At 37.1% G+C, this 22,173-nt stretch overlaps 1 protein-coding gene across 3 annotated transcripts in view; it reads left to right on the forward strand.

Annotated features, from left to right (window-relative positions):
• LOC126278983 (receptor-type guanylate cyclase Gyc76C-like) overlaps positions 1 to 22,173 on the forward strand; it is a 638,621-nt gene that overhangs the window by 588,586 nt on the left and 27,862 nt on the right. For all 3 annotated transcript variants that reach the window (XM_049979308.1, XM_049979299.1, XM_049979290.1), the window contains exons 11-17: positions 1,783 to 2,043; positions 5,583 to 5,654; positions 5,739 to 5,904; positions 8,662 to 8,808; positions 9,048 to 9,246; positions 13,290 to 13,430; positions 19,045 to 19,168. In XM_049979308.1, coding sequence (XP_049835265.1) covers positions 1,783 to 2,043; positions 5,583 to 5,654; positions 5,739 to 5,904; positions 8,662 to 8,808; positions 9,048 to 9,246; positions 13,290 to 13,430; positions 19,045 to 19,168 — 1,110 coding nt within the window. The remainder of the gene's footprint in view (positions 1 to 1,782; positions 2,044 to 5,582; positions 5,655 to 5,738; positions 5,905 to 8,661; positions 8,809 to 9,047; positions 9,247 to 13,289; positions 13,431 to 19,044; positions 19,169 to 22,173) is intronic.

Genomic DNA, 22,173 nt, shown 5'->3' on the forward strand with positions numbered 1-22,173 from the left:
CAGAAGAATATTTGTTATGCTCAGGTTAAGTTTTTTCTGTAAAGTTTGGAAGGTAGCAGACGAGGTACTGGCAGAAGTAAAGCTGTGAGGCCGGGCATGAGTCGTGCTTCGGTAGCTCAGATGGTAAAGCACTTGCCCGCGAAAGGCAAAGGTCCCGAGTTCGAGTCTCGGTCGGGCACACAGTTTTAATCTGCCAGGAAGTTTCATATCAGCGCACACTCCACTGCAGAGTGAAAATCTCATTCTGGAAACAGCCCCCAGGCTGTGGCTAAGCCATGTCTCCGCAGTATCCTTTCTTTCAGGAGTGCTAGTTCTGCAAGGTTCGCAGGAGAGCTTCTGTAAAGTTTGGAAGGTAGCAGACGAGGTACTGGCAGAAGTAAAGCTGTGAGGCCGGGCGTGAGTCGTGCTTCAGTAGCTCAGATGGTAGAGCACTTGCCCGCGAAAGGCAAAGGTCCCGAGTTCGAGTCTCGGTCGGGCACACAGTTTTAATCTGCCAGGAAGTTTCATATCCCACATAGTTTACTCTGGCTCCATGTTAACTTTTTTCTCTTGTTAGAAGTCAAAAGATGAATTTGAATGTGTAGATAGCAGATCACAAAATTTAGGTGATGAAAATGTACAGGTAAACTAAAATTACATCTAATATTGAAATATACAGGAAAGTAGTGGAGCATGTGCAAATTTTGAGTATTGGTTTACACTCGAAGATGAAACGGAAATCAGTGTAAGATTTTACCTAATGAGTGAGACTGGAAGATGACTCTCACAAAGTAATGAGAGGAAAGAAATGCAGCTAAAATTTGAAAATTATTGTTAATTTCAGGTGTAATTTAAGGAAGCAAAATTTTGGTAATATGAGGAAAGGACGCACTAAGCATCTAGAGTGGGAAAATGAAGTTTCGGACTTTTAGCAAGAGACACAAGACTAGACCAAAAGGCAGTTGCAGTAATACGAGCATAATAAATGAAAAGATAGAAGAATACAGAAGAGAATGAAAATGCAATGTTAGTAGAGTGCAGAATGATAATTACCATAAATACAATGAAAGTACAAACCATGAAAAAGTGTAGGCATTTGTAGAACCAAATGGGAAGATTTAGATTCTGGTCTGTAAGGAGGCATAAATTGCAAAGCCTAACATGTGTAGGTGATAGTGTGAGGGAAAAATTATGTGGACATTATTTTGAATATATAAGAGATCTTCATCATGAAAAGTTAAGACAATTGGTGTCAGTGTATTGATACATGATTTACAAGGAGATCATACAATGAAAGGGAATCAACATAGCAGCTGAAGCTTCACTGTCAAATTCCTGTCTCTGTATATCTCTATTATGCTTTGATGAATCATTAATCAGGTTTAAAATCAATAGTTTTGTAGTGTTGAAGATAGTTCTTTGTTTCTGGCACTAGCAGTGCTATTTGCTGCAGAAAAAGCATACTAATTTTGTAAATTTTGTGCTAGAGTGCAGTAGAATACTGTAACATTAATGACACCACATACAAAGCATTTAATGAATAATTAAGGGAAATTAGCACATGAAACATGTCCCATTACCTTCAGTTGCTAAGAATTTCCTTGCATGCTGACAGCCTTTGTGGGATAGAGTCCATTATCAGTAGGTAATTCATTTCCTTCAACTTTTAAGTCCTGCGATGTTTATAAATTATCTCATTGATATTCTTCTTTCTAGAAGACAGACTATTTCTTTTCTCCAGTCTTATTGGTGTTCTGCAACATGTTATATAACAGAAAAAATTATTTTTAAATATTTTTGCAGATGAGTTTGGTCAGTGCAACATCATTTGAATCAAAATGTGGTCCTCAGTGGTTTGCAACTGTTGGACAGTATCGTAATTTGAGAGTGAGGGTCAAAGAGCTGAAATTCTCGAAGAAGAAAGATATTAATCGAGATATTATGAAAGAAATGAGAATTCTAAGAGATCTAAGACATGATAATGTAAACTCATTCATAGGTGCCTGTATTGAACCTATGAGAATACTGCTTATCACAGACTACTGTGCAAAAGGAAGTCTATATGTAAGTTGATCAATATTTTAGTGATACTCTGTTACAGATTACATCCTTCTGGATCTAGTTTATTGTTGTAATTTTAATATTTCATGAGATCAGATACATTTTGAAGTTAAACTAATGTGTGAGACTTGGTACATCCCAACCTGAATGAAATACTCCATTAGTTAACTATGTCATACTACATAGACAGTAACAATATTCAATTTATATTTGAAATGGCTTATGTGCACTGTGAAATTATAATAAATATTTGTATTTTTATTTCATTCCATTATATCTTTTATAAATTTAGGTTTGTAGGTTATTGTATTGTATATTAAACCAGGAAACTAGAAACAACGGAGAGGCTTCGTCCTGCTGTAGCCCTCAGTGGTTCACAACCCCACTACAGGCCACAGTAGCCCACCCACCCCACCACCACTCTACACTGAATCCAGGGTTATGGTGTGGTTCGGTTCCCTCCTGGGAATGTCTCATACCAGTCGAGTGTACCCCAAATGTTTGCATGGTAGAGTAATGATGGTTTACACATATGTGGAGACAGTGTTTGTGCAGTAATCGCTGACATAGTGTAACTGAGGCGGAATAAGAGGAACCATCCTCCATTCGCCGAGGAAGATGGAAAACTGCCGAAAAACCATCCACATGCTGGCTAGCACATCATACCTTGACACTAATCTTCTGGGCAGTTTTGTGCTGAGGGCTGGCACACCTTCCCACTCAGGGTTGTAGGTTGTAGTTTCATGAATAATCATATTCTCAAGAAGATATTTCCTTCTGATCATGAGAGATAAAGGTTTCCATTTTTTGTCTCACTGGTACCTTAATTTCCTTTTCTACCATAGCTATCAGAATTGTGGACTTCCAGACTTTCTGTGAGGGCATCATGTTTGAAAATTACTTCAGTCAATCTGTCCATATATGCAGCTATATGCAGTGTATATTAGGTTAAAGTCACCTCCAAATAACACTGTGCTCTAATAAAAAAATTGGAAAATGCCGGAAATCAAAGAGTGTTGCACTTTGTTTCAAAAAAGAATTTGTAAATGATGACAGGCAAAAGTTAGCTGAGATTTGGGCATCTATAAAAGGATAGATGTACGAACTACCCAACAACTACCACCTTCATATCTTAGAAGAAGATCTTGTAAAGAACCTGAGAAAATTCCAGTCCTACGTAGAATCACTAAGCAGATCAAAGGCTTCTATCCAGTCACTCATGGACCAGTCTGGGGTGGCAGCAGAAGAGAGCAAAAGGAAAGTTGAAGTTTTTAATTTTGAGTTTAAGAAAGGAGGATCATACAAGCCGAAGGTACTATTGTTTGACCTTTGCACAGACTCCTATATGAAGGACACCCTGGTATAGAGAAGCAACCAAAAGAGTTGAAAACAAATAGACCAATTTGTCCAGATGGAATCCCTGTTCAGTTTTACAAAGATTACTCTGTGGCATTGGCCCCTTACTTAGCTTGAATTTCTCATGAATCTCTCATCCAGCTCAGTGTCTTAAACATGTCTAAAAAAAGTGCACATGACTCCCGTATATAAGAAAGGTAAAAAAATGGATCTACAGAATTACAGAACAATATCCTTGACATCAGTTTGCTACAGAAATCTTGAACATATTCTCAGTTTGAATATAATAAAGTTCCTTGAGATGGAAAAGCATCTGTCCACTAATCAACACAGATTTAGAAAGCATTCCTCATGCAAAACACAGCTTTTTTTCATGTGATATCCTGCAAGCCATAGATGAAGAGCAACAGGCAGATTCCATATTCCTTGATTTCCAAAAACTGTTTGATGCTGTCCCCACTGCAGACTGTTAATGAAGGTACAAGCATACAGAGTAGGTCCCCAGATGTATGAGTGGCTTGAAGACTTCTTAAGTAATAAAATCCATCGTGTTATCTTCGACAGTAATAGTTCATCGGATACAAGGGTATTATCAGGAGCACCATAGGGAAGTATGATACAACCACTATTATTCTCCACATATGCAAATTATCTGACAGACTGGAATGAGCATGTAAGGACTGCAGTGTAGAAGGCAAATTGTTGACTTTGGTTTATTGGGAGAATTTTAGGAAAGTGTGGTTCATCTATAAATGAAACCCTGTGAACAACACTAGTTGACCCATTCTTGAGTACTGGTAAAGTGTTTGGGCTCCCAACCAGGTTTGATTAAAGGAAAATGTTGAAGCAGTTCAGTGATTGGCTTTTACATTCGTTACTAGTAGGTTTGATCAACTTTCAAGTATTACAGAGTTGCTTCAGAAACTCAAATAGGAATACCTGGAGGGAAGCCAACATTCTTTTTGAGGAACATTGTTGAGAAAATTTAGGAAACTGACATTTGATGCTGACCTCAGAATGATTTTACTGCCGCCAACACACATTTCACATGAGGACCACAAAGATAAAGCAGATAAGGTAAGAAAAATTAGGACTCATACAGAGAAATATAGACAAGTCGTCTTTCCCTCACTCTATTTGTGAGTGGAACAGGAAAGAAAATGACTAGTAGCAGTACAACGTACCCTCCACCGTGCACCATATGGTAGTGTGCAGAGGATGTATGTAGATGCAAATGATGTACATGTTCATGTGTTATCCTTGGGTGACTGTACACTGTCAAACTTTATTCATGAGCAAAATTTTATAGGGTTTTGTGTGAGCACATCTGTCTGTAGCTGTGTTTTTTTTTAACACCTATTTTGCAGTAGTTATTGTTTCTTTAGAAGTTTTTTTACACAGTTGATACACTATGGAGGGTATGTCGCATCATGAACTCTTATACTAGATACATATCTATCCAGTGCTTGGTCAACTATTCTTTTAAACCTGAGTCACAGTTCCTCTTCGTGTTCCTTACCAGACGTAATTATTCTGAGTTTCTCTTTGAGGTATGTGACAACTGCCTCTTTATCTCACTTACTGAACATGTAAGTCTCTCTACTTGTTTTAGTTGCCCTTTGTACTTTAGTAATAATTGTTGCTACAGCTGCATAATGTTCATTGATACCATTGTATGGAAGATAGCCTCAAAGTGATCAGGTCTATTTATTACTATTAGATCCATCAGGAGTGGGTTTTGCAAACATCATTGTAAGTGTTCTATAATTTGAAATTTACCTGTTGCATTTTATTGTTACTTGTCGCCCCTGTGTGTATCTCAGTGAGTGCCTTCCATCACCACTTTTGCCGCTTTTACCTGCCTTTTAGCTTTTAATTTGGGCCTTTTAGTTCCCAATGAAGGATTAACTTTGGGCTTTCTTCAGTGTCAGAAATTTTGCTTCTTGGCATTTGGTATGTGGTACATTTTTGATGGATTCAAGTATGTACCTTGAATACTGAAAGTACAAAAGATGAATTTTATGAGGAATGAAACAATCTTCTTGCGTATATTTGTGGCTGCAAGAATATAGAATAATAGAAGCATTTCTCTGCTTAATATTTTATTGTGGTCTTTTATTTTCCCAAAACTCCTGTTAAAGATAAATTTTACAGTTTACTTATTTTACTGCATTTAATTTTTCCAGGATATAGTTGAGAATGAAGACATAAAACTGGATATGATGTTTATAGCATCACTTGTCTTTGACCTCATCAAGGTAAACAAGCCCAACACATATGTTCTGTAAAATGCTGTACATAAAATTGGATGATAATCTGATAACCATTATTTCTGTTTACAGGGAATGATTTATCTTCACAAATCGGCTTTGGGTTGTCATGGAAATCTGAAATCATCGAATTGTGTGGTAACAAGTCGATGGGTGCTACAGATTACAGACTTCGGTTTGCATGAGCTTAGGCAGTGTGCAGAAGGTGATAGTATCGGAGAACATCAGCATTACAGAAGTAGGTAACATAAGACATTAAGACTGCAGTTTGTTATCATTAATATATATTTGCCCTTTATTGGTTATTTCAACAGACTTGAGAAGTAAATATGTACCTCACCAAAAATACTTCAGTTCAGTTTATTACTGTTTTATCTCTTTCTGTAGCAATGTTTAAAGCCGAAATCAGCTAGAGATTTATTTTATTTTCATTTTTATTGATTTATTTTTTGTTTATTTATTTATTTTTTTCTGGCCGTGTCTTTTTATTTCTTGGTCTGGGAACACACACACACACACACACACACACACACACACACACACACACACACACACACAACCAATTTTCTGTTAGATTCACCATTCTAGAATCAAATTTCAGCTTCTGAAGAAACTGTGAAGAATTTACATCTTTATCTTGTGCAATAATATCGGATTTGAAGAATTGTTCATTTGTAATTTCCCTCAGAGTATCATCTCAGTTACTGATCTCTACAGAGCTTTATGCAGCCTATTACAGTTGCATCACATGATGTAATGAAACACATTCACCAAAACTATGATTGTAGAGGTCCAGGGTGGATGGCCTCTACAGTAGCAGACTCCATCTGAGGCATTGGGTTTACATCAGGTTGCTATCTGCATTAACAGTCACACATTTTATTAGAAAACAAGCTACAGCACTCATAATGTCATTTCATAGTAATTGCACCTCCTTGGCATGTGTCGACAGTCAACCGCAGTGGAGCTGATCTGAGACAGCATCTGAAATAAACACAAACACACTTTCATCTCCATAAGATTCTGGAAATATTTTTCTAATATCCTCATTCACAAATATGGTGATTATAGAATGATATACTTTTTCAAGTTCTTCGCAGGCCGCTAAATAAGAAGAAGAAGGCTCTTCTTTTAAAGCACCAACAATAAAATTTGCAATGTAACAGCCACAACTATCTGTAGTTTCATCAACTGATGTTGCCTTTGAGTACATTGTGTGTTTCTTCTAGAACATTTACGTAAATTGTTGGTATGTAATTTTTACACAATGTTGATTCATATGGTGTATTTTGATTTAGGCAATATTTGTGCAGGAAGCCTTTGAGGATAGCGTTTTTACATTTGTGAAGAGAAATATTGCTAACAATTAATGATTCACATAGATCCATGTTAAACTGATGTTTTTGGTTATCTTAGGACAAATCCCTGCTACTGCCACTTGCTGTTGTGTGAAGTTGTTGTCATTGCCCTTTTTTCTGCATTCCTGCGATATAAAGACTTGTCTTGACATGCTGGTCTATTTGAAACTTTTTTTGCATGAATTGTTTTTCTTGCAAATTCAACAATATAAAATTCTGTCATATGTAAATGTCCCAGCGTGGTCAGCTATCCATGAAATGACGTTTCTTTTTTCGGGCGGCATGGTGCACAACACATTACACACTAAATGTTGTAAACACATTCAGCTGTGCAAGTAAATAGAAAGCTAAACTGAAACAATGGACGTGGAACTACAAGCTCGCGTAGTTAAATTTTATTGTTTGCAATGACGCATGCACTATGATAGCGGGGGCGATTAAATGGGGGCACTGGTGCAGGAGCATTGTCCCTGTCTGCCTGTTCCTGTTCCTCTTCTGTAATGATTTCGCTAGACAGTGGCCTCTTGGTTAGCAATTGCACGCAGTTCTAGGGCGCGGTCCGTCTGTGAGACATCAAACTAGATAGAATTAGTGACAGCTCATCTAAATTTTTAAAATACTGTAAACATAGAGCAAAAATATGCATTGTCACTAGTTTTTAGTTGAAATATGCAATAACAGTTGCAAAGGAGCCAAATATGCAACATGCAAATGCATATAACCTGGTCTCTATTCAGTAATAAGAAGAAGATGAAGTGTTTCAAATGATATACATCAGTCGTAAAACAATCAACTGTCAGTCACACTGAATTTCCAACTAGGAGACCAAACTACTGGCCAGTATGTACCTTCAAGATCCCAAATTCTAAGTAAAAACAGTGGACATGTATAAAAGTACGAGAGTTATCTTACCTTTTTTAACTTCTCCTGTTGGATGAATAATGGGTAGTTAATGAAGATGAGAAAGAATATGTGTCACTCTGTTACTGGGATGAGAGGGACGCACCTGTTGTAAGGATGAGGAAATATAATGGTGAAGATGGGCGGTGAAAGAGAGTAGGATGGCAGAGGCAGAAGGTTTTATAGTTATATGAAACCATAAAGACAGCTGTATTTATCATACATGGAAGGTCACAAATGTGTGACCTTTGGCCTAAATTCAATAAATCTGATGTCCTCCTTTGCTATGTAGGAGCAATTGCTTTCTTCTAAGAGTATTATATAGAGGAAACTCATTCTAAACAAGGGTTAGCTTGATAACTGCAATCCAGTCTAAAAATTGTCTTATTCCCTGACATATGCCTCACATAATATGATGTTATTCAGCTACATTTGGTTTCAGTTCATTATTTCTGCTCAGGTAGAACCAATTTCTATTTATGATGTTGTGTTAATCACTCATTGGGTTTCCATTTAATGCAACCAGAGTTATTTTTCTTTTGAAACCACAGTAGTTTTTGGAGTCGCAGGAGCTTCTCGCATAACGTTTGTGTAAAGATGCACCTTTTTTTTTTTTTTACCAGAGACAGAGCACACAGTTTTTAATTTTCCAGAAAATCAGTACCCTTATAATACACAAATTTTGTTAAACAAATGAAAACTGAAGTAAAATTTATTTTAAAATTCATATTTTGCAGGTTGTTTTTGGAAAGCACCAGAACTTCTAAGAGATGATACTGCTATTGGTGGTACCCAAAAAGGAGATGTATATGCTTTTGCTATTATTCTTTATGAAATTATCGGACGGAGGGGTCCTTATGGAGGATGCCCTTATGAACCAAAAGGTACTGCTTGTTGACAAATTCCGAAAATAAAATAGCAGTAATAAAATGAAAGAAATTCATCATAAGACTTCTATTTTCAGATAAGAGTACTTACTTTCTGTTTTAAAGTTTCACGTTAGATTAAATACAAATAAATAGTTCTAGTTTTGCTGAAATTACTTTCTTTCTTAAAGTTTCACATTTGATTAAATACAAGTAAATAGTTCTGGTTTTGCTGAAGTCAGCATATATGTTTTCAGAGATAGTGGAACTTGTAAAACGTGTACCATCTGAAGGAGAAAAACCATTTCGACCAGATTTGGCTGTTCTTGATGAGTCTGACATTGACTGCACTGATTATATAGTAAAATGCATCGAAGACTGTTGGGAAGAGAATCCTGAACACAGACCTGACTTTCCAACTATCAGAAACCGTTTGCGGAAAATGAGAGAGGGCATGTATGTCACTTTTCCTTCTTATAAATCATAGATTTTTACAACATTGTTGTGGATCATAACCTGCCTGATAGAACAGAGTAGAACTAATACTCATGTGCATGAACCTGAAAAAAAATTCTGCAATGTAGTTTTATGACTTTGTCAGTGGCAGTATTTATTTTATTACTTAACTATTAGAAATGTTCAGAATCTAACTGTGCATACAAATCAATTTGCAATGTGAATGTGAAATGACACATTCCACATCATTACAATCTATTTTGCATAATGATCCATGGAACATATAGCTAGGTAAAGCTATTATGAAACACATAGATAGTGCAACATTCGTTTTTAAAATGGAATTTGCTATCTTTTACATTTACATAACTTTACATAAAGACTTCACAACAAAGAATTGTGCATATTGAAGAGGAAGTAGATTTGAGATGTTCAAAAAAGTGAACTTTGAATTAATATATGTATTGGACATAAGAGATGGGACAGTGAAGGAACTGAAGCAAAGGGTGATGGGAGGGTACTAGAGGTCAGGGAAGGGAAGGAGATGAGGGACGTAGGAAGGGAGAGACAGATGGAAATAAAGATGAGTGTTAAAACTGAACTAACAGCAGAAGTGATTCTGGAAGCACATATTTTCTCAAAAAGTTGTATATACTTTGTTTACAGACAATACAGATACAATGAATATGAGTACCCTGCTTCTTCTTTGTAGTAATTTCCCATTTTTATCCAAATAATGTATTTGGTGACCCACTGTAGGTATAAGATTGTATTCTCAAAACTTTCACAAGTAAATATGTATCCAGTGTACACAATAATATAAAACAAAATTGCCTTCACTAAATTACAACTCATTAAACGGAGTTACAGGGGACCAATTACTTGGTGAAATGTTTCAGAGAATTTAGACATGCATTGTATACTTATTGTTCAGTTATTGTCTCCCTTAGAATATCTCAAAAATATACAACAGACAAGAAACATATGTGTTCACCATGCATACACAGTACCTAAAACTACTTTTTAAGTGATCCCAGGTAAAGAGGGACTAACATTTTGAGTGGACAAGAGGTAAAAAGGTTAAAGATGGCAATTATAGCATGAGAAGTAAAAATGAATTAAAAGAAAGAGAAATTACTAGCGGAATTAGAAAATGGGGGAAGAAAAAAGTACTAGAGAAAAAAGAGTGAGGGTAGGGTGTAGGATGGGTGATGAAGAAGAAAAGTAAAAGAAAATAGCAAGAAACAATAAATATATGTTATGAAAATATGATGATAAAAAACAGAAAGGGAGAGGGAAGCGGGTGGAGGTTAAAGGGGATTATGTGGATACTCCCACCAGACACTAGTTATCCTGAACTCTGGAGTGAGAAACTTGCTGTCTAACATATACTTGCGTCCCAATGCCCTCCTGTACCTAACATCAATTAACAAATTCTGTCCTTTCCTTTTTTTGTTATTGATATCAAGTTTTCACGAAATTTTTTGTTGTATCATAGTAACCTTTTTAATTTTAGACCATTTGTGTTGTCAGAAACGTCCAGTGATAATGGCAGCAGATATATCTCTGACCACTCATATTTTATAGTCTGTGTATGCTAGTAGAATGTTCAATACTTCACGTTGTTGTTGTTATTGTGGTCTTCAGTCCTGAGACTGGTTTGGTGCAGCTCTCGATGCTACTCTATCCCGTGTAAGCTTCTTCATCTCCCAGTATGTACTGCAGCCTACATCCTTCTGAATCTGCTTAGTGTATTCATCTCTTGGTCTCCCTCTACAATTTTCACCCTCCACTCTGCCCTCCAATACTAAATTGGTGATCCCTTGATGCCTCAGAACATGTCCTACCAACCGATCCCTTCTTCTAGTCAAGTTGTGCCACAAACTCCTCTTCTCCCCAATTCTATTCAGTACCTCCTCATCAGTTATGTGATCTACCCATCTAATCTTCAGCATTTTTCTGTAGCACCACATTTCGAAAGCTTCTACTCTTTTTGTCCAAACTATTTATTGTCCATGTTTCACTTCCATACATGGCTACACTTCATACAAATACTTTCAGAAATGACTTCCTCACACTTAAATCTATATTCGATGTTAACAAATTTTTGTTCTTCAGAAACGCTTTCCTTGCCATTGCCAGTCTACATTTTATATCCTCTCTACTTCGACCATCATCAGTTATTTTGCTCCTCAAATAGTAAAACTCCTTTACTACTTTAAGTGTCTCATTTCCCAATCTAACTCCCTCAGCATCACCCGACTTAATTTGACTACATTCCATTATCCTCGTTTTGCTTTTGTTGATGTTCATCTTATATCTTCCTTTCAAGACACTGTCCATTCTGTTCAACTGCTCTTCCAAGTCCTTTGCTGTCTATGACAGAATTACAATGTCATCGGCAAACCTCAAAGTTTTTATTTCTTCTCCATGGATTTTAATCCCTACTCTGAATTTTTCCTTTGTTTCATTTACTGCTTGCTCAATATACAGATTGAATAACATTGGGGATAGGCTACAACCCTGTCTCACTCCCTTCCCAACCACTGCTTCCCTTTCATGTCCCTCGACTCTTATAACTGCCATCTGGTTTCTGTACAAATTGTAAATAGCCTTTAGCTCCCTGTATTTTACACCTGCCACCTTCAGAATTTGAAAGAGAGTATTCCAGTCAACATTGTCAAAAGCTTTCTCTAAGTCTACAAATGCTAGAAACATAGGTTTGCCTTTTCTTAATCTAGCTTCTAAAATAAGTCGTAGGATCACTATTGCCTCACGTGTTCCCATATTTCTATGGAATCCAAACTGATCTTCCCTGAGGTTGGCTTCTACCAGTTTTTCCATTCATCTGTAAAGAATTCGCGTTAGTATTTTGCAGCCGTGACTTATTAAACTGATAGTTCAGTAATTTTCACATCTGTCAACGCCTGCTTTCTTTGGGATTGGGATTATTACATTTTTTTTTAAGTCTGAGAGTATTTCGCCTGTCTATACATTTTGCTCACCAGATGGTAGAGTTTTGTCAGGTCTGGCTCTCCTAAGGCTGTCAGTAGTTCTAATGGAACATTGTCTACTCCCGGGGCCTTGTTTTGACTTGGTCTTTCAGTGCTCTATCAAACTCTTCATGCAGTATGATATTTCCCATTTCATCGTCATCTACATCCTCTTCCATTTCTATAACACTGCCCTCAAGTACATCACCCTTGTATAGACTCTCTATATACTCCTTCCACCTTTCTGCTTTCCCTTCTTTGCTTAGAACTGGGTTTCCATCTGAGCTCTTGATATTCATACAAGTGGCTCTCTTTTATCCAAAGGTCTCTTTAATTTTCCTTTAGGCAGTATCTATCTTACCCCCAGTGAGATAAGCCTCTACATCCATACATTTGTCCTCTAGCCATGCCTGCTTAGCCATTTTGTACTTACTGTTGATCTCATTTTTGAGACGTTTGTATTCCTTTTTGCCTTCTTCATTTACTGCATTTTTATATTTTCTCCTTTCATCAGTTAAATTCAATAATTCTTCTGTCACCCAATGATTTCTACTAGCCCTCATCTTTTTACCTACTCGATCCTCTGCTGCCTTCATTACTTCATCCCTCAAAGCTACCCAGTCTTCTTCTACTGTATTTCTTTCCCCCATTCTTGTCAGTTGTTCCCTTATGCTCTCCCTGAAACTCTGTACAACCTCTGGTTTAGTCAGTTTATCCAGGTCCCATCTCCTTAACTTCCCACCTTTTTGCAGTTTCTTCAGTTTTAATCTGCAGTTCATAACCAATAGATTGTGGTCAGAGTCCACATCTGCCCCTGGAATTGTCCTACAATTTAAAACCTGGTTCCTAAATCTCTGTCTTACCATAGTATAATCTATCTGAAACCTGTCAGTATCTCCAATACTTCACATGAATAGTAATTAGGAACTATTAAAAGGTTTACTCCATGTGGATATTATTTCATTTTAATTGAAATGTGAAATGACCCCATTTGATGTGAAATAACATTAGTGCTTTTACAAATACATTTTTTGTGTTTTCTTTTTTCAGGCACAGTAATATTATGGACCAGATGATGGAAATAATGGAAAAGCATGCTAATAATTTAGAGTACTTAGTTAGTGAGAGAACACGACTCTTATTTGAAGAAAAGCGTAAAACTGAAGACCTCTTACACAGGATGCTGCCAGCGTAAGTAAAAACAGTAAAAAATTATGAACTAGTCATCAGAAAGGGGGTGGTAGGCAGAATGAAAGAGTTAACGAAGACAGTGAATGTAACTGTTTTACTGTGGAGAACTGTAAAAATGGCACTTAAGATGTCAGAACTAAATTAATTAGCTGAATTTTGATTTGAAAATAATACTGTGTAATTGCAAATCTGTAGTGTACATACACTATTTTTTTGTAAAGATAATCAACATGAATTTATGAGTTATTGATATGAAATATAGTTCAGGTGTTGAAGCTTCTTTCATAGAGACAGTAAAAACTACTCATATGTGAAATACATCTGGAAAGTACACGTTCCATCTCTTAGATTCCTGAAGGGCATTTGGCACTGCACAACGTTGGTAACTTGTAATCAAAATGCATGATATGGAGTATCTTATCACATATGTGATTTGCTTGAAGAATATTTGACTAGTAGAACCCAATTAGTTTTACTGGGTAGCAAACGTTCTGCAGAAACAAAAGTAACATTGGATGTGCTCCAAGGGAGTGTGATAGAACCTCTAATCTTCTCAATATACATAAACAATTTATCATATAGTTTCAGTGACAATATAATATTGTTCAATGATGATGATGCTGTTGTGTACAGCAGGTTTCTTCATTTGACAATCATAAGGAATTGAAGAACAACTTGAACAGAAAATTAACTGAACAGTGTCTGTTTAGAAGCATTATGAAATAGGATACTCATATAATACCAGTATTAGGGAAGGCGAATGGAAGACTTACATTTGTTGAATATGTTCTGGAAAAGTGCAGTGCAACTGTAAAGGAAATCCCATACAAGACACTGGTGTGACCCATTCTAGAATATTGTACAACTGTTTGCAGTCCTTGTCAAGTTGGCAGGCAACATGAATCAAATGAATTCAGTGACACACTACAAGGTCATAACAGGTAGGTACAGCCCATAAAAAGTGTAAAAGAAAAATCCTAGGAAGAAAGAGAACTTAATTCTTGTGAAACCCTGTTGGGCATATGCAGATAATTTGTATCTGAGGAAGACTGTGCATCTGTCCTGCTGCCACCACCATGTATTTCACATAAGGATCATGAGAATAAGATGGGAGAGATTAGGGAACATATAGACACATATGGACAGTCATTTGTCCCCCATCAATATGGGAATCGAATATGGAAGAAAATCTATAACACTGATGTAATTTATCCTCTGCCGCAAACTTTACAGTGGCTTGTGTGAGTATGTGTGTAGTTGTAGAGGTCATTCAGTTAGATAGGTGGTTGGAGGTCATGCCTATACACAAAAGTTAAGACTGTGTTCAAGGTGGCCCTGCCTGTGATAGTATAGCAAATGCCATCTGGATCCTCCCCCTCAGTACCAACCTCTCTGAATTACACGCATGTAAACTGTGCTTACAACACATCCTGCATTCACCCAGACTCCAGTCTCTGACAGTCTGTCCTCAGGCTCACTTTACTGTATTAATTTCCACTTACACTTTCCTTTCTATAGTCTCCCTCTTTCTCTGTTCTGACCCCTCCCTGATCTAAACCCACTCTTCCACCTCAATGAGTACCTCATCCAACTGCCTCCATGTGTGTTCCAGTGCAGTCTCACCATTGTGACTTTGTTATCCCATCACCAAGCTGTTTCTTCCTGCCAGTTGTCACTCAGCCTTACTTTGAGCCCTCCTTCCCAATTCTCACCTTTCTCCTCTCACTCACTCCTTTGTGTATGCTGCTAAGAAGCTCAGCAATGTTTTCAATCATACTTCATGCCTGCTGACCATGCAACCCTTCAACTACACTCCTTCAATTATTTGTTTTTGCCCCAAAGTAAAGTAGTGGTAGATTGAAAATACTGGGGAGAGGGTGAGGGAAAAAAAGAAATGTAAGAGACTAGACAGCTGGAGTACATCAGCACACAAGGGGAGGGACTACAGGAAGGTTGCAAGTAGCAAAATCAGTGAAGAACGAAGGCAGTGGGGATAAAAAATAATTGTTGAACAGAAGTAAGTGAGAGGTTTGAATACTAAAAATTAAAACAGATCTTTTTGAGGACAGGAAGAGAGGGGCTATCTTTTATGAGTTCAAGATGAGATCTTATTAAAAAAGGGACCAGGCAGTGCTCTTACTTACTTATCTGTTAAGAGCTGACACACACTAGTCTCACTAGGTATGCAGGAGAGTGTGTGTTAAATTTGGAAAGTAGGAGAGAGGTACTGTCAGCTGTATGGCTGTGAAGGCAGGTCATGTGTCATGCCTGGATACTTCAGTAAGTAAGAGCATTTCTTACAAAAAGACAAAGTTCTGGGTTTGATTCCTGGTCTGGCATACAGTTTTGATCTTGCAGGAAGTTTCATCCACTATCCATTCCAGTGGCTGGCTTCAGTCTGTCAGATTTATTTTGAGCCATAAAGTAGGGTACTGTGTGTCATTATTTAAGTTGTCTGCCAACAATGTGATATAGTGTCAGATGATATTTAGAAATCTATGTTTGCAATGTGCTAGTGAATAGGAGACTCCCATGTCACCTGTTGGTGTTTTATAGAAAACTGTAGTTACACTCTCTGCAGTAGGCGTGGGTAATATAACTGTAATGGATACTGTGAATAAAGCTATGCGTGTGTGTGCTGAAGTTATTGTGTTGAATCCTTTGAAATAGTAGTATGTAGCAAAAGTTTGGTATTAAAATGTGGGAGTATATCAAGAGATTAACTACTGCATGTTCATGAAAATTCTGCATTAAACAAGATTTCGAGTGACTTTAATCTCGAAAATATGATCACACCACAGCACATCAGCTCATGTAGATAAGTCCTGGCATTGCTATACTGCACTAGTACAGACATTACTGACTGATAATTTTGTTTATAATAATATAATATCACTTATCTGAGTGAGAGAGAAATATTGTGCAGTTGGTTTATTATTGCATAGCACAATGTGGGCTTTTTGTACTAATAGAAAATAGTGCCATCTGGTAGCAAACAGTGAACTTTTCTAAGGGTTGCAAATGGTGAATTTTGGACAGCAGCGTCATCTCTTAGTGACAACAACCACTCATTATGGGGATAAGTACTACAGACGTACCCTCATGGAAGTAACAGAAACCACTTGCCATGACAGAGACAGTCACCACAGTTCTCCCAAAACTGCGACACAAGTGAACAACACTATACTTGAACGCTACAAGTTTTGTGACCAGATAAATATGTGTGACATTTCTACACCAGCAGAGAACTCAGACACTGTCAGCAATGTGTGCAACGAAACCTAGAAAAGTGGAACATTTTCTGTGGCTGAATACAAGATTTGTGTAGTGACACTGAATATGAGATCCTAACAGAATCCTGCAAGGACTATACTGGCAAATCCAAACACTACTTAAAAGGTGAAAGGATTTTGAGGAGAAGCATGTTCAAGGGATAAAAATACAGCTGACACACATTTACCAACTTCAAAAATTTGCCAACATGTCTGTAAAGACATCAAGTTGCCTATTCTCAACATGCATCCTTCCTCAGGTGACATGGAAGCATAGCCTCAATTCTGAAAGCAATTCACAGCTTCCAGAGATGAAAACCCAGGGATGTCAGTTATGAACAAGCACATATTCCTCCATAAATATCTAGATGAGGAAACCGAGTATCTGATTGATGGGATTGCTGTTACAGCTAACACACTTGAGCAGACAACACAAATTTTAAAATCCAATTACAAGGATAGGAACAGGCTTTTCCAAAGCCACCTTAACTTCTTGGAGAACTCAAGCATTTCTACTTTAGGCAGTCCAGAAGCTCTCAGTGCCACATACATTGAGTGCATAAGCAGATCCAAGCACTACAAGCATTGGGAGAAGATAGGGTTCATATGAGAGAGTGCTTGCCCCCAAACTGCAAACTGCTATGTACTTTGTTAGAGGAAATTAGGAGACACTGGTTTATCCATGCATGAAGCCAAAAGATCCAAGAAGGGAATCTTGCACACCTTAGTGAGTTCCGAAATGAAGAGACAGAGGGAGCCATCACCACAATCAAGGTATGTGAAGATAATGTTCCACAAGATAATTATGAATCCAAGGCATCTGCCTTTCAAGTGAAGGTAAAACTGAAGGATAAAAAGAAGAAGAAACTACAAAATTCAACCCCTTCTGTGTGCACTGCAAAAAAAGGGAACAGTGGGGCTGGGATTGCTAAAATGTTGCAACTTACTAATATTTGAAAGGAATTCGACACAGTAACTAACTTCAGCACACACACAGATTTATTCACAGCATCTATTACAGTCATAAATATCTCACACAGTCCATAAATGCCACAGATGGCAGATTTAAAAGGAATTAGACACAGTAACTAACTTCAGCACACACACAGATTTATTCACAGCATCTATTACAGTCATAAATATCTCACACAGTCCATAAATGCCACAGATGGCAGCAGAGTCTACAGTTTTCTATAAAATGTCAACATATGGTGTAAGAGTCTCTTATTCCTCAAACACAAGGTAATGTGTGAAAAGAGAGTTCTGCCCTTAAACACGAGTGGTGTTTTCATAACTAATTCTTTGAGACTTTTTTTCCTCCCTCAGGAATTTCATGAAGTTTGAGCTTAGAATATGCCCTATAATCTTGCAACAGACAGACATTACAGTTATTGGTCTGTAATTCTGTGCATTTGTTCTTTGCCCTTCTTATAAAGAGAAGTGGCTGCCTGCATTCATTTCCACCCACACAGATTTGTTTGCTATGTGCAAATTCTTGATGAATTTGAGCTGGAGAAGGGCGCGATTCCATTGCAAATTGTGTGCAAAATTTATTAGGTATTTCACTGGGGCCTGGTGCCTTGTTCACTTTCAGTTCTGTAAATTTGTTTTCTGCATTGTTTGCTGTTGTGTAAGAGCACAAAAGCATGTGAACACCCTAACTTTTAATGCTCTGTGGATTTATTGGTTATTTTTGTTTCAATGCTATTGAACGTAATGTAGAAGCGGTAATATGAGATACACTGCATTAGATCTACCGTGCTATGCTGTATTGCTATTCCTCTAGACTGCATGAAACTTGGCATCAGTGTTGTGAGCACACCTTCAATTGTGCGTGTTTTAAGGAACTTTTGCACATGCACAACTGGCATGACGTATTGCCTTACTGGCCAAAAACATAAGGATCTAAAAACAATGTGCATGGTTCACAGCATGCACAGCTAGCTAGCCTTTGCCACTCAATTAAAAGTTTATGTCAATGCCAGAAGGTGGTAGCACAGTGCAGCAGACTTTTATCCCCATTCGCTTGCCATAAATCCTAGTCTACTCCCATGAAGAGAGTGAAATTTGGACCCATTTTGTGAACACTTTGGCTGTGAATACTTCATAAGATAAAAGTGAATGCTAGCACTTGACATCATATATTCAATCTCTGTAAGGAAAACGATTTGTTAAGGTACTAAAATTTTCTTTGTAAATTTGTGAATTAGTCTCATAATATGGGGATCTCCCCATTGACTGTCCAATAGGAATTCAAATTCCTGTTAACAATACTACAGTGACATGTTTTGTTATAGTTTATGATATATTGTATTATTTATAAATTACTTTCTTTCCACTAGACCAGTTGCTGAACGGTTAACCAAGGGGTTTGGTGTGGAACCAGAGTCTTTTGATTTAGTAACCATTTACTTCAGTGACATTGTTGGTTTCACAGCTATGTCAGCTGAAAGCACACCCTTGCAGGTGAGTGTACTTAGGGTATTGTTCTGCATCTTTCACAGTATATAATTTTTCCTAGGCAGCAGAGAATACTAATTTTGGATAGTTTATGTTCCGACATTGACTTTAATGTTTATTTTTATTTCTGAACTGTGATAATCACAAGTGCTTCAGGCCAACAAGGAGTTCGAGAACAAGATACAGTGAATTTAAGTCTCATGAAATGAGAGAAAAATGTTTTATCTTCAATGAAAGGGAAGCTCAACAGAAATTAAAACTAATGTTCTTTAAGACTACAAAAAACAAATCTGTTGAGCGCAATATGATAATTCAGAGAGTAAAAAGTTGAAGAATGGTCAAGGACCTTTCTTGAAGCCCGTTTCCTTTTTCCTCTTTAGATGGAAGAGAGTGAATAACTAAGAGTTACACATACAGTCACTTATCTCATGCAGGTTTCAGCATTCTGTATATGCACAACAAACACAAAACTTCAAATAAGAATACATTACCAGGGTCAGAATAACTAGTATCAGCCAGTAACTTCTACACAGTATACATACTGGTATTTATTTATTTGTGTTTCACCTGTTGATCACTTTTGAAGTATTAATGCTTACATTATGTAGACAAGTACGATTTATAAAAATATCTGATATTTATTTAAACATGTGGTATTATATCAGGCAAAAAACCTCTAATGATTTAAAATTTACACTATATATACAAATTTATGAGAAAATTGGTATTCGCTTTCAGGGGGCAAAATTTTTAGTGCAACCAGCTGATGTTATAAAGGAACATGAAATTATCCTAGTTTTTTGAACTGTTTCTTCCATCCACAGGAGGGAAGACGAATAGATTGGATAAGGTCGACTTTTTCATTTTTAATCCCTGGCCAGACATGCATGCATACTACAAAAAGTCCTGTAATATTTTAAGGGAAGTCATTAAAATCCCCAAAAGAATGCTTGTCATGGCAGAAATTAATAATACAAATAATAAGATTAAAACTATATTCGATATTGTCAAACAGGAGACAGGACAGCCAGTCGGTGTACAAGATAGCATAACAATTAAATTACATGACAATATTATAACCAGTAATTCACAAGTTGAGAATACTTTTAACAATCACTTTCTAAATGTATCAGCAAAAATAGGATCAAATGGATCAGTTGAAGAAGCAAGAGAATATATTAAAAATGTATTCCATGAAACTTTAAGCAACTAGAAGTAGCACCAACATTTTTCATTGAAATTAATTGAGTTACAAAAATTATTAAAAAAAAGACAAAATCTCTTATGGTGTTGGAATTTCAAATGGAATTCTGTAAAGTTGCTCTATAACCAGTCAATGAAGGAAAATTGGAGCAAAAGATAGTGTAGTCGCCAACTTTCTCAAAGTACTGGGAACGAGTGTCCTCAAACAACATACTAAAACTTCTGACTGGTGGGGTGCAAATGCTGGGTTGGGATTGGTTTAAAGTTCAGTTTTTTATGTTTCTCTCAGATAACTCGAAAACCATGGCTTCTAGAAAAAATGTTTCCCAGTATAAAATAAAACTAAATTAAATTGCCTACATAAAAGGTTCTATTTACTTTTTATCTAGCATAAATACGCATAAATACTTCCTCAATCAGGGGATGGCAAAATTGCAGAGTATTAAAAATTTGTTCTCACAGAAAAAAATTAATCTTTATCTTTAAATTAAGTGGGTTAGAAACAAATATTAAATGTGTGTACCACATCTAAGTGCAGTAGAGCTGTATTAAGGGATAAATAGTGTTTTCAGGGCTTTAACAGGATGGAGGGGGCAGATGTATGTGATGGAAGTGCAAGGGAAGATAGGTCACTGGATTATGTTTGTGCACTTTCCTCCTTCATAGTTCTCTAAACTGAAGGTAGAGCAGGTGATTCCCCCTTCTATCTACCCCAGTACATCACAAAGAGCAACTACAGAATGTTTCACAAAGTCGTATGAGCCCTCCACATTGTGCAGGTGAAGTAGTGTGCAGACATGCTCAGGGCCTATTTATTTTGCACAAAATGCATTATCGCTACATGGAGTGCAGAGAAGAGTTACTAATAACACTAATGCAGATAATGCATATGGAAAGAATCTTCTTAAATCTCTGAACACAGTTCTACACTGCTGGAGGAGAAATTTATTCTTACTCATCCCATATGGTAGCTGCAGTGTTCTTCCTGGTTAAGGCAACTTCCCCATGTGGGTGCTCCTTGTTTTTCAGTTTTCAGGCAGACTAACCTCCTGAACATTACACGGAGCTCATGTTCATATAGTTTAATCCATATTTACTTCTCACTCATCATCACTGGACTGTATATGACCTGTGCTCACTGTTGTACTGTCTTTGACCTTGTAGTCTCCCAGATACTTCCCCATTCATCTTCATCTCCCCTTGTCCCTGCAACTGGTGGATCCCTTCTCATTCTGATTTGTGAATGAATTACTCTTCCTTTTTAACTTTCTCCAACATCCCTTTTTTCTCCTCAAGAAAGGAAATAATAGCTCCATGAGCTGGGATAATTTCATAAACTTTTATGTGTGGTTTCATTGATAGATTATCTTTACATGATCTTATCTGTTATTTACATACTGTTATAGTGAGTAGACTCACTGTGATATTGTGGAAATCTTGTGTGCTGGACTCTAAAACACCTTTCACAAGCTAAGATCAAATGACTTCTTTATTTTTGGTTGAACGCTGCAATGTTGTTTTCTTGTCCGCCTGCTTAGCTAGATGGTAATGTGCTCGCCTCCCACACAAGTGGGCCCGGGTTTGATTACTGGCCAGGTTGGAGATTTTCTCTACTCAAGCATTGGGTATTGCGTTGTCGTCATCATCATTTAACCTTCATCACTGGCACACAAGTCGCCCAATATGGCGTTGACTGAAATAAGACTTGCACTTGGTGGCCAGACTTCCCTGGATGGGGCCTCCTGGCCAGCGATGCCATATGCTCATTTCCATTTTTTGTTGTTGTTCTTTTCTTGATGCTGCAAGAA

This window comes from Schistocerca gregaria, chromosome 1 (genome assembly GCF_023897955.1).
Source record: "Schistocerca gregaria isolate iqSchGreg1 chromosome 1, iqSchGreg1.2, whole genome shotgun sequence".
Lineage (NCBI taxonomy): Eukaryota > Metazoa > Arthropoda > Insecta > Orthoptera > Acrididae > Schistocerca > Schistocerca gregaria.